This window comes from Eumetopias jubatus, unplaced genomic scaffold (assembly GCF_037043125.1).
Source record: "Eumetopias jubatus isolate StellerSeaLion01/CBP00866 unplaced genomic scaffold, mEumJub1_p1.0 scaffold_8, whole genome shotgun sequence".
In the NCBI taxonomy this organism is placed as follows: Eukaryota; Metazoa; Chordata; class Mammalia; order Carnivora; family Otariidae; genus Eumetopias; species Eumetopias jubatus.
The window spans coordinates 51,259,920-51,273,749 of NW_028274814.1; the positions used below are offsets into that span (position 1 = coordinate 51,259,920).

Genomic DNA, 13,830 nt, shown 5'->3' on the forward strand with positions numbered 1-13,830 from the left:
GGAGTCAAGTTCTGCCTTCAGACTGAACAGAACATTCTACTTCCTTTCCTGGAGAAACCTTTAACTGACATACAACAGACTGGATTCTCTCATGAGAAAGTACAGTGCCACACTGATAAAAGCACGTGATACGAAGAGAAAAGTTGTTCTCTGGTTCAGCTGGGAAATAGGGGTGATCCTGACAATATAATAGGATGGAAAGTTTTATGTGTTTAACATACACAGATTAGCATAGTGTGGTATTCACTCATTCATTTATATATTCAACAAATATTTCTGAGCATACAGTATGCCTCTAACACTGTGCGGGGCACTTCATCTGTGCAAATTGAGTAGAACAACCATGGAACTGATGGTCAGAAGGCTTGAGTGCTAGTTTTGGCCCTACAACTATCTGGTGTTGTGACTCCAGACAAGCCATTTGGTTTTCTGGGTCTCTTTCCCCATGCTAAAATGGGAGGTGTGAAGTAGATGATTTCTGAAGACTCTTCCAGCCTGAACACTATATAATATAGAGATTGAAATGTCCCACAAAATACCAATAAAACAGCAGAAGAGCTGTTTCTGTCTATAGGATGCCTATTATATGGCAGTCACTATCCACACTTTATATCAAGTTCTCACAACAGTTCAGATGAGGATACTGAAGTTAAGTAACCTGTAATAACACACTAAAACCCGCACAACTATTAAGTCACAGAACTGAGATAGATATGAGTTCAGGTGTCTCTAACTGATCCATTCAATACTATTCTGCCCTCGATGTAGTCTTTGATGCAAAATGCCTTCATGATCTTAGATCTGTCTAGACACCTTCTTGTCGATATATATTATCATTGACGACATCAGACTTCTCCCTCTCCCCTCCCCCGCTCTTTGCATGATGAGCACAGCGAGACAAAGGGGGTGGTAGGTACCTCAGCACCAGAAGAGCAATGAGCAGGAGCAGAACCACAGCTCCTGTGAGGGTGAAGACTGCAATCAACAGGACTTGAGGGCCTGTGGCAGAAAAGACAGTGAAAAATGCATTAGTAAGGATCTTTGAAAAGAGAATAAAATCATTTCAAAGATTCTAGTTGTATAATCTCATCTGAAGGAGGGAAAAGGAGAGACGTTTAAAAAAAAACTTTTATCTTTTATTCATCTCTTCATTGGTAATATAGGTCCTGTATTTGTGGTTTCTGAGGAAAACTACCTGGAATGTGCCAGGGGAAGTGGTTTAATTTCAGTGGTCCTTATAGACTGCATACTGCATTTCACTGGGAATCACCAAATGTCAGAAAAACATAAAATAGTGTCCAGTATGCAAATAATTTTGGTGGGAAACCCACCTGATGTCCTTGAAACCAATATACCTAAGGAGGATTCACAAAGGAAGAAAGTCGACTATTTTTTTAAAAGATTTTATTTATTTATTTATTTATTTATTTATTTATTTATTTATTTATTTATTTAAGAGAGAGAAAGAGAAAGAGAGAGACCGTGCAAACGGGGGTAGGGAGAAAGACAAGCAGTCTCCACTTGCTGAGAGTAGAGCCTGACCTGGGGCTTGATCTCAAAACACTGAACCATGACCTGAGCCGAAATCAAGAGTCAGACGCTTAACCAACTGAGCCACCCAGGGCCCCAGAGTCAACTATTTTTTAATACCAGGCACAATCAGAGGAAAAGCCAGTCGTTTTGGAATATTAAATGACAGTGTTGCCTGCTGGTTCTTCCCAAGTGCTACAAAGTCATTGATGGAAGTCAGTGAAGGATGTAAGTGATTTTATTTATTAGAGCACAAGTGTGTAGGTGGAGTTGTAAAGATGAAGCAATTTAAAAGACTGACAGAAGGGTAAGTGGAATTCAGGAAAATGTAGATCCAACCCAAGGAAGCTTTGAAACAGAAACTGAATATGCAGAGGAACAGGCCTCGACTGAGAAGGACAACAACAATAGTAAAACTGTACAAGAAAGTCATGTTTTGTATATGCCACAATGGATTCTGATTAGAATAGGAAGTTGGTGAGTTCAAGAAGGAAAAATGGAATGGATTCTAAGCAATAGAGTACTATTTTGCTTTATATAAATAATAATGATGAAAATGTTACTAATTTTCAACTTATAGAATCAACTTATAGGTAAATGACAGAGGGTTTATATGACTGCCAAATAAATATTATCAGCTATGACAAATTAAAGAAAAATACAGAGAATCTGGGAGGTAGGAAGGAGGTAGTAGGAAACATCTTCATCTTACCAAGTTGGGAAGCAAGAAGTTTTTATTTTTTGTTTTCTTTTGTTTTTTTAAGATTTTATTTATTTATTTGAGAGAGAGAGAACGAGTGGAGGGAGAGGGAGAATCAGACTCCCCACTGAGCAGGGAGCCCAACATGGGGCTCCATGCCAGAATTCCGGGATCATAACCTGAGCCGAAGAAAGATGCTTAACTGAATGAGCCACCCAGGCGTTCCATGAAGTTTTTTATATAGTTGGTAGAGAACAGTACTAGAAGCTTATGCATATCAATTAAAATTACAAAGGCACCCAATAAATGTATTGACAAAAAGATATAACTAATTTGAGAAAAGGTTAGAAAAAAGTAGGGCTAGTGAAGATGAACTAAATCTTTTATCAATACAAGAAATAAACAGATAACATCCAAAGCTTATGAATCAAGAAATATATGCATATTATTTAGAAATATGCAACAAACTAAAGGGAGAAGTGACTGAGAGACCAGAGCTGACAGAGGAGGGGCCAGGCATACTCACGTTCCATTATGAATATTTTTACTATTGGATTTTAACATCACATGCACGAATTTTCTTCACTAAAAATGTCTCCATGCTTTCTATAAGGGGTGATTTGAAGGGTTTATGCTTTGCTAACATAGGACTTTACCTCTGCTTATCTTGTTTCCTGCTAAGGGAAATTTTTAACCATGAAAATGTGAGCTCTGGATTTCTGTTCTCATCAGGGCAGAAACAGATTAGTATCTTGGATTTGGATGGGCATATCTGACGGTGTGAATTCTGTTTATTACTGTGATCATCACTCCTATCACCCCGCCATTGCCATTACCACCACTCTCAGAATCGGTATGAGAAATATAATTCACTCATCAACGATTCTACTCATCAGTCTACTGAAATGACACATCCCCTAGACTAGAGCACGAACTGGAGGGACTAGGGGGACTTCTGTCTGCTGGGTCCTCCCCATCTCAATTCCTGTCTACCCCCCACAGCACGAACATCTCACTGCGCTAAATATACTTATGATATTTATTTTAAAGATTTTATTTATTTATTTGACAGAGAGAGAGCGAGCACAAGCAGGGGGAGCGGCAGGCGGAGGCAGAGGGAGAAGTAAGCTCTCCGCTGAGCAGGGAGCCCGACGTGGGCCTCGATCCCAGGACCCAGGATCATGACCTGAGCCGAAGGCAGTCGCTTAACCAACTGAGCCACACAGTCGCCCCATACTTATGATATTTAAATATGCTGTATACTATTTAAATATAGAGGTGGTTAATTCAACATAGTTTTCAGTTTTGCTTGAGTTATCAAGTCACAGTATTATATTAGTTCAAAGGTGAAGCTTCTGCTAACTTCTGGTGGCTGCTGTGGTTATCACAGTCTAATTAGATTCACAGCGATGGTGGAATGAGTTTATAACCCTAGGTCATATGGTATGATAGTTGGAAAAGAATCTTGGAATCAGTTAACAAATCTCCTCATCTGAAGAAGGAAGAAAGTCACACTTAGAAAAGTAAATTGACTAAAATTAACACAGTGTGGATAAGTGCTGAGTAGAAACGGATTTATAGTTATCTCATTTTCCCTCCTTTCTTCCTTCATCCCTTCCAAGGTACTTTGTTGGGCAGAGGTGAATAAAGAATAGACCCAAAACCACAATGAGATACCACCTCACACCCATCAGAATGGCTAAAATTCACAAGGCAGGAAACAACAGATGTTGGTGAGGATGCGGAGAAAGAGGAGCCCTCCTACACTGTTGGTGGGAATGCAAGCTGGTACAGCCACTCTGGAAAACAGTACGAAGGTTCAAGAAGTTAAAAATAGAGCTACCCTATAACCCAGCAATTGTACTACTAGATATTTACCCTAAAGATACAAATTTAGTGATCTGAAGGGGCACCTGCACCCCTACATAGCAGCAATGTCCACAATAGCCAAACTATGGAAAGAGCCAAGGTGTCCATCGACAGATGAATGGATGAAGAAGATGTGGTATATATATATATATAAAATGGAATATTACTCAGCAATCAAAAAGGGTGAAATCTTACCATTTACATCGATGTGGACGGAACTGGAGGGTATTATGCTGAGTGAAATAAGTCAGTCAGAGAAAGACAATTGTTATATGGTTTCCCTCATACGTGGAATGTAATAAACAGTGGAGAGGATCATTGGGGAAGGGAGGGAAAACTGAACAGAAAGAAATCAGAGAGGGAGACAAACCATGAGAGACTCTTAACTATAGGAAACAAACAGGGTTGTTGGGGGGGAGGTGGTGGGGGATGGGGTAACTGGACGATGGCATTAAAGAGGGCATGTGATGTGATGAGCCCTGGGTGTTATATGCAACTGGTGAATCATTGAACTCTACATCTGAAACTAATGATGTAGTATATGTTGGCTAAGTGAATTTAAATAATAAAAAAAAAGAATAGACCCTACACTTAAACAGTGTATGGTTTTAAAAAAATGCATAAACATATAAGTATCAAATAAATTCTAAGCTAGAATTGGGTGGGATGTAGGCAAGATCAATAGCCTCCTGGGAGGCTAAGAAAAGCTTAGAAAAATGAAATTCAAGTTAAATGTTGAAGATGAGTCGCTGTTTACCAGTCATATGGGGGAGTGACACATTTTAATCAGAGGTAGTAGCATTACTAAGGACACAGGGGCATGAAGTTGCAAGACCCCCCTCCTTTTTTTTTTTTTTAAGGAAGTAGGTGGAAATTGAGGAAATGGGGAAGGGTTTTTAAGTAAGAAGAAAGATAAGGCTGGAGAAGTAGGAAGATCATGGACATTTTGTGCTATAATAAGTCATTTGGACTTTATGGATAAAGGGGAGCTGCCAATTGAGTGTTAGCAATAGTGTGACAATATGACTAGATCCATGCTTTCATTCTGGTGGCAAAGTTGGTTGGACTGGAGGTGGGCAGGAAGCAGGACTGAAGCAGGAAGTCAGGTGGATGTCATTGTAACCCAGGAGGCAGATGATGATGGCATGGATGAGGAACAGGAACACATGTGCATTGTCCATTGCTGTGTTCCAGGTGCTGAGAACACTGCCTGGTGCTAGCAAATCTTTGTAGAATGAATGAAATGACAGTGATGGTGTTATCTCCAGATGAGACATTCTGTTACTTAGGGGGCAGCGGTGTACCCAGATAAAAGACCAGATGAATATCTGATTTGTATACTATTTGAAAGATTGAGTTACTTTATTTATAAAGATTAAAATTAAATGTAGGAACAGTTGAGTAATGAAAAGCTCTGGCTAACTGAATTTTCCGGTTAAATGAGGATGAAGTGAAGTTGCTCAGAATGATACAATGTCCCTGTAATAAGAATAATACAACATGAATATTTAATGTGATCTCTTTTAGGTAAATAATGAGAGCTCTCTCAAAAATTACTTTTTGAAGCATGCCTGGGTGTCTGCCTTCGGCTCAGGTGATCCCAGGGTCCTGAGATTGAGCCCCACTTCGGGTTCCTTGCTCAGTGAGGAGTCTGCTTCTCCCTCTCCCCTACCCCACTTGTGCTCTCTCTCGCTCAAATAAATACATAAAATCATTTAAAAATTGCTTTTTTAGAAGTTGAGCATTTTACAAAGAACAGATCTTTCTATTGAATAAAAAAACCTACAAACTCTTAAAGAAATATATTAAAAATACAAACTAACATTGTCACTATAATTAAGGGAAAAGAAAAAATAATTGTAATTCAAAAAGTTACAAAAGAAAGAAGTAGAAAGTTGCAGAAATCCACAAGAAAAGAGATATATTTCAAAGGTAAGTTTGGTTTAAACCTACAAAGCTTGCAGATGGTTCTAGAGATAATTAAAAAAGTGTCTGCCTTCAGCTCAAGTCATGATCCCAGGGTCCTCAGATTGAGCCCCATTTTGGGCTCCCTGCTCAGTGAGGAGTCTGCTTCTCCCTCTCCCTTCCCCCACTTGTGCTCTCTCTCTCTAGCTCAAATAAATACATAAAATCATTTAAAAATTGCTTAATTAAAAAAAAGCTTGCTAATGAAAAGGAATCAACTTTAAAAAAGCAATGATAGAATTGCTTTTCTTTTTCAAGACTGCTTTGGATATTGGGGGTCTTTTGTGGTTCCATACAAATTTTAAGATTGTTTGGTCTAGCTCTGTGGAAAATGCTACTCGTATTTTGATAGGGATTGCATTAAATGTATAGATTGCTTTGGCTAATATAGAAATTTTAACAATATTTGTTCTTCCAATACATGAGCATGGAATGTCTTTCCATTTCTTTGTGTCATCTTCACTTTCTTTCATCAGTATTTTATAGTTTACAGAGTACAGGTCTTTCACCTCTTTGGTTAGGTTTATTCCTAGGTATTTTATTATTTGGGGTAGGATTAAAGACCTAAAGATGAGATCTGGAACCACAAAAATCCTTGAAGAGAGCACAGGCAGTAACTTCTTTGACATCAGTCATAGTAACTTCTTTCTAGATATGTCTCCTCCGGCAAGGGAAACAAAAGCAAAAATAAACTATTGGGACTACATCAAAATTAAAAACCTTCTGCACAGCGAAGGAAACAATCAATACAACTAAGAGGCAATCTCCAGAATGGGAGAAGATATTTGTCAATGACATATCTAATAAAAGGTTAGTATCCAAAATATATTGAGAACTTATAAAACACTGAAAAAACAATTAATCCAGTTAAACATGGGCAGAAGACACGAATAGATATTTCTCCGTAGAAAACATATAGATGACCAAGAGACACATGAAAAGATGCTATAATAATCACTTATCATCAGGGAAATGCAAGCCAAAACTACAGGAGATACCACCTCACACCTGTCAGAATGACTAAAATCCACAACACAAGAAACAAGCGTTGGCGAGGATGCGGAGAAAGGGGAACACTGACGCACTGTTGGTGGGAATGCAAATCGGTGCAGCCATTCTGGAAAACAGTATGGAGGTGCCTCAAAAAGTTAAAAATAGAAATACCCTATGATCCAGCAATCGCACTACTGGGTATTTACCCAAAGAATACAAGAACACTAATTCAAAGGGATACATGCACCCCGATGTTTATAGCAGCATTATTTACAATAGCCAAGATATGGAAGCAGCCCAAGTGTCCATCGATTGAAGACTGGATAAAGAAGATGTGATATATATATATATATATAATATTTATATTTATATATATTTATATATGTCACATCTTTATATATTTAATGGAATATTATTCAGCCATAGAAAAGAATGAAATGTTGCCATTTGCAATGACATGGATGGAGCTAGAGAATATAATGCTAAGGGAAATAAGTTAGAGAAAAACAAATACCATATGATTTCGCTCATATGTGGAATTTAAGAAACAAAATGAACAAGCCAAGGGGAAAAATAAGAGAGAAAAAGAGAGAGAGAGAGAGAGAAAGCAAGAAACAAACTCTTAATTATAGAGAACAATCTGATGGTTGCCAGAGGGGAGGAAGGTAGGGGGATGGGTGAGATAGGTGATGGGGAGTAAGGAGGGCACTTGCTGTGATAAGCACAGGGGCATGTATGGAAGTGTTGAATCACTATATTGAACACCTCAAACTAATATAACATTGTATGTTAACTAACTGGAATTAAAATAAAAACTTAAAAAATGATAGCAGTAAATCTGAAATCAGCTCAGGATAGCTTATTGTTTAGAAGAATGGGAACCTCACTTCCCACTTCCCTCTTTGCTTCTTTGCTTTAGTCAACTGCTCATGGCTCCTGAATAAAAATACAGGAGTCATTTTTAACCATATGTGACTCATTGAACACAAGAGGACTGAAAACCTAGCAAGTGCATCCAACACATTAACAGAAGGAAGTGCATCAAACCAGAACTTTTCTCTTTAAGTCATATCAACCTCAGTTTCTGGCTATAGACCAGGGCTGGGAGAGAAATATTTCTAGTTTATTTTTTAATATTTAAAAGTGGTAAATTAATACAGAGTCATTATGGAAAAATTTGGAAAATTAGGAAAAGCATAAAATAACAAAAAAATAAAATAAAAGCCCAACCAACCAAACAAAAAAAACCACTCCTAGGATCCTATTACTCAGAAGCTACCACTGTTAACATTTTAGCATATTTCTTTACAATCTATTTCTAACATTGTTTTACAAAGTTAGAATCTCATTAAATAAAAAAGTTGTTTATTTTCCTGTTAATTTACCTTATAAGTTTTCCTATGTCATTTAAAATTCTTTGTAAATAATTATTTTAATTGGCTTATGATGCTCCATTTACAGATGTATCATCATTTGCTAAATCATTTTATTAGTATCGCCTTTACATTTTTTTTTTTGCATCTTTGGGCATAAATGTTTGTCCAAATTTAGACTTCTTTCTCTAGAAATAGATTAGTAACGTGAAATTACTTACTATTCATTGTCATAAGCCTTGGCTAAGCCAGACTGTCCTGAGACCTTGTTGCCCAGGAGATACCTGGCTGGTCCTGTCCAGGGATGGCCAATGTTATATGGTTGTATGGGAAGTTGCATGGGTGAAGTCCTGGTCATGGTAGGGCTTTCCATGACATGATAGGACCTTATCTTAAGTAGGTGGGTAGCCATCATTATAACCCAACTATGTGTCCGGTGAGGAAACGGGAGACTTTTGAAGCCATGCTCACTGATGACTGATGGCTGATGGCATCTTGTGTTCCTTGCTGAAATATGTATACTTTGAGTTCATTGTAATAAAATGGAATAAGTGGCATTAAGAATACATGTGTCTGTGTTCATTTTGCCAGTTGTCAAACCTAATTTTCTATAGGATAATTTTTGTCAGTGGGTAGGTAGGACACATATTAAAGAGAGGTATAGCTACATTAGAATAGGGATATTTTCAGCATTTAATCAGAACTGTAATATCATTCATTAGGCAGGGAATTAAAGCCCACATTTTGCAAACCTGGCAAATCTAATTCAGACAATAAACAAAACAAATGAAAACATAAAAACGCAGGCTAATTGCATAAACCGTTGAATGTACTTACCTTACCAGAAAAGAAACTTCACAGAAACAAAATTCATTAAAGGATCTCTTACCCTGGCCTGGGATATCATTAGGAAGTTTGTGGTTCATCCAGATGAACATGGGGTTCTTAATCTCTGGGGTAGTCTTATTTACATGGGTGTCATACCTCAAGAGAACCGTGTACTGTGTCAGGGCATGAAAAAGAAGAAGGATGAACAGAAAAAGACATTTTAGAATGACTTCTGATGAGATTGTCCTGCCCAATGACATCTGAATTTCATAGAAACAATTCTCAGTGAAACAGGTAATGTTTAGCAGGCAGGAGCTAGCTAGTTAGCATCCATTTATTGGTTCACAGCATGACAGTAGATTTAAGCTCCAGCTGGGTCAATTATTTTTGTTTCTTTATGACCATATGCTACTTTATGCTCATACCAGTATCTCCTACCCAACATAGATTCTTTGGGTCTTTAGAGAACTAGTTCAAGTCTCTCATATTACAAAAATGTTAAAATAGAGACCAAAAGAAATTAAATGGTTAGGTCCAAGTCACACGACAAGTGAAGTACCAATGTTCTCCACAATATTAAGTTGCTATTGAAGATAATATCTTGAGAAAATGCACTACAGCTAAAATCCATTCATTATCCATTTTGATACATGTCGAGGGGCTCTGAAATAATTCACATTTAAATTCTGTCAATTACATAATTTTCAAATCTCTTCTATCCTTTTGCTCCAATGTGCTGTCTTGTACACGATACTAATTAGGTTTCTAAGATAAAAGTTTTCTTTTTCAAGCAATCTGCTGATAGGATATATTAATATATCCTTTATTACTGCTGCATATAATGATCATCTTTCTAAATTCAACACCATTCCCTCAAAACTTTCTGGACAAAAGTTTTACATCTTTAGAACATACTTTTAACTTGAGAGCATGATCTATAATTGCATATATTGAGGGTAGTAAATATCCTAATATTAGGAGACAGTACATCGAATCTCTATTGAAACTTCCTCTGGATACAGAATAACTTATTTATATCCCTGTGTTTTGAGAATTAATCCCTGGTTTCCCTATATGTACATATTATATAGCACAACTGATGGCATTAGATTATTGAAAAATACAATCAGATTAGCCTTTATGGAAAAATTCAGCTAGATTTTCTTTCAGAGAGAATAAGTGCACAGAACATTTTTCATATTGAAGAGCAGTTATGAGGCTGATGTAGGATCTTCCCACATCTATTTGCTTCTCTCCAAGAGCATCATCCCCGGTACAAATAACTTAGGAGTATAGTTCTCTTTAAAGTTACTATAATAACTGGAGCATTGATGACACTTTATTTTAAGGTATTCCCATGAAGTGTATGTGAAATATAGCATTATATTCAAGGTTTTTATAGTAACTGAAAACTATGGAGTACTTTTCTGAAATGCTGCCCCCAAACTTCTGGCTTAACTTTCTCAATCTGGACATCTTTCTCCTAGCTTTCCACATTTTCATTACAGATATCTTTTTAGAAAGTGGGTTAATATATACACTAAATATATGACTTAAAGATGTCATAATGATCCAATTGGAAAATTACATGAAAAAATGAGAAAGAAAAGAAAAAGAAAAGTTTTTCTCTTAGATTCCTAGTTATGTCAGGACATGACGTCTTAAAGAGAGAAACTTTCTACTGACCATTTGGTTGGCAGAACAGTGGCTTTCATTGTTTGTGATGGGCACTACTTTGGGTGACATAAAGACAGGTGATTTGTTTTTAAATTAAATGATGATCAGCCATCAACTATATGCCATATAAGAAGCTAAGCACTGGAGGCATAGAGAAGTAAGACCCACTCCCTTTCTTTAAAGAACCTATATGTAGGTGAGGAGAAAGATACATAACATGAATAAGAGCATGACATTATAGGACTGTTTATATGTGTCAGAAAGATAGCACAATTAATGATTTTCATGAGTTCAGATGGAGAGAATAGAGAATGTTTCTTTGAAAATTTTAGCTGTGGAAATGAATAAACAATTCTTAGGAGAGCACTGTCATCCTCTTGTTAGTATCCCATCAATAGTCTGGTCTTTATATCAATGTATTCTGGGTGGGTATTTTATATATAGCCAATAGAGTGTGGATGTTCTAAATAAGGTATGGGTCAAAATGCTTAAAGAATACAGTCCTAAGTAGGTCACAATCGTGAATCTGAAATAAATAACTTGCATATTTTAAACACAACTTCTCTAATTCTTTTGCTATCACTCGCCTTGTAGTTATCCTTCCTCACCTAGTCACTTCACCCCAAGTTCCTGATAAGAAGTCAGACATACTTTGTTGGTTTCCACAGAAGTATACAGAAGCACCATAGTGTTGTCAATATCCCCACAGTCGTCCAAAGTCACAGGACCTGCATGCCCTAGGGCAAAATCAGAAAGAGTTGGAGGTTATTTTTGACTTTTTGACTGAAAAACCAGTTAGATCCTTACAGAGGGTATAAAATAGTTTCCAATTGCTCTATTTTACTGAAAAATTATCTTAATGAGCTAATCAGAGGGAATATCCATTGGCTCTTCGCCCTGAGATCTCTGATGGATATTTTAAAGAGAGATGCTATTTAGTATTTAGCTAGAAGCAAAAATTTTTGCCACTGCAGTTAGGATGAAAATATAATCAGCCCATTGAATCTAATTGTTAGTGAAAAGTTTTTGCTAAGAATATGCACTAAACTAGTAAAAATTCCCCATTTACCATGTGATATATAGGATTATTAGATTCAAATTATTAGAATTCAAATATCTAGCTTTCAAAAAAATATGACAAGGCAGACAAAGAAACAAGAAAGCGTCACTCAATCAAAAAAAAAAAAAAGGAATAAACTAACAGAAACTATCCCTGAAAAAGACCTGATGGTGGATCTAACAGACAAAGGCTTTAAAACAGCTGTCCTAAAGATGGTCAAAGAACTAAAAGAAGAGATAGATAAAGTAAGGAAAATGATGTATGAACAAAAGGGAAATATCAATAAAGAGAGGAAAAACCTAAAAAGGAAACCAAGAGGAAATTCTAGAGCTGAAAAATACAATAGCTGAAATGCAAAATTCACTAGGGAGACTCAGAGGCAGATCTGAGCAGGCAGAAGAATCATTGAACTTGAAGATAGGACAATGGAAATTATCAAGTCTGAGGAACAGAAAAAAAGGTGAAGTGAACAGAGCCTGTGTAACACTATCAAGCAGACCACCATATGCACTGTAGAAGTCCAGGAAGAAGAAGAAGAAGAGAGAAAGGGGTAGAGAGAATATCTGAAGAAATAATAGCCAAAAATTCTCAAATTTGATGAAGTACATGAATATAAATATCCAAGAAGTTCAATAAACTCCAATAGGATGAATTCAAAGAGATCCACACTGAGACACATTCTAAACAAAGTGCCAAAAGCCAGACCTCAAAAAGAATGAAACCTTGCCATTTGCAACAATGTGGGTGGAACTAGAGGGTATTACGTTAAGTGAAATAAGTCAGTCAGAGAAAGAAAAATACCATATGATTTCACTCATATATGGAATTTAAAAAACAAAACAGATGAACATTGGGGAAGGGAAGGAAAAATAAAGTAAGATGAAAACAGAGAGGGGGTCAAACCGTAAGAGACTCCTAACTATAGGAAATACACTGGGGGTTGCTGGAGGGGAGGTGGGTGGAGCGATGGGTAACTGGGTGATGGGCATTAAGGAGGGCACTTAAAATAACTAGCACTGGGTGTTGTATGCAACTGACGAATCACTGAACTCCACCTCTGAAACTAATAATACACTATATGTTAATTAAATTGAATTTAAGTAAAAAACTGAAAAAAAAAAGACAGAATTTTGAAAGCAGCAAGAGAGAAGTGATTTGTCAGATGCAAGAGATACTCAATAAGATTTTTAGCAGGCTTCTCATTAGAAGTTTTAGAATCCAGAAGGCACTGGCCTGATATACTCAAAATGCCAAAAGAAACACTTTCATCCAAGAATTCTTTATCCAATGAATCTGTCTGTCAAAAGTGAAGGGGAAAGTAAGACATTCCAAGATAAACAAAAGCTGAGTTTGTAACCACCAGAACTTGCCCTGCAAGAAATGCTAAAGGTAGTCCTATAGGTTGAAGTGAAAGGACACGGGACAATAACTTGAAGCCATATGAAGAAATAAAGATCTCAGTAAAGGCAAATACATGGGCAGTTATACCATCTAACATTAATATAACAATGGTGTGTAATTCCACTTTTTGTTTTCTACATGATTTAAGAGATGAATGTGTTTTTAAAAACTAGTATTATTGTAACTTTGGTTTGTAACCCTACATTTTGTTTTTGGCATAATTTAAGAGACTAAAATGTTTAAAACATCATTAGTTTATGTTTTTGGACACACACATATAAAGATGTAATTTTGCATCAATTTGCGTCAATGTCTGAAAGAGGTGGGTATGGAAGTATTAAAGGAGTCCAGTTTTCAGATATTATTGAAGTTAAACTGGTATAAAGTCAAATTAGAATATAATAACCTAGGGTGTTAGCTGTAATATCCATAGT

The 13,830-nt window shown here is 36.6% G+C and overlaps 1 protein-coding gene across 2 annotated transcripts in view; it reads right to left on the reverse strand.

The window, feature by feature from the left end:
- The window catches only part of GUCY2C (guanylate cyclase 2C), a 71,759-nt gene that overhangs the window by 35,563 nt on the left and 22,366 nt on the right, over positions 1 to 13,830 (reverse strand). The window contains exons 9-12 of one of the 2 annotated variants that reach the window (XM_088025929.1): positions 11,587 to 11,672; positions 9,320 to 9,431; positions 8,309 to 8,310; positions 918 to 1,039 (exon numbers count right to left, since the gene is read on the reverse strand). In XM_088025929.1, the coding sequence (XP_087882055.1) occupies positions 918 to 1,039; positions 8,309 to 8,310; positions 9,320 to 9,431; positions 11,587 to 11,672 (322 nt within the window). The remainder of the gene's footprint in view (positions 1 to 917; positions 1,040 to 8,308; positions 8,311 to 9,319; positions 9,432 to 11,586; positions 11,673 to 13,830) is intronic. The other variant, XM_028119738.2, reaches the window with a different exon arrangement.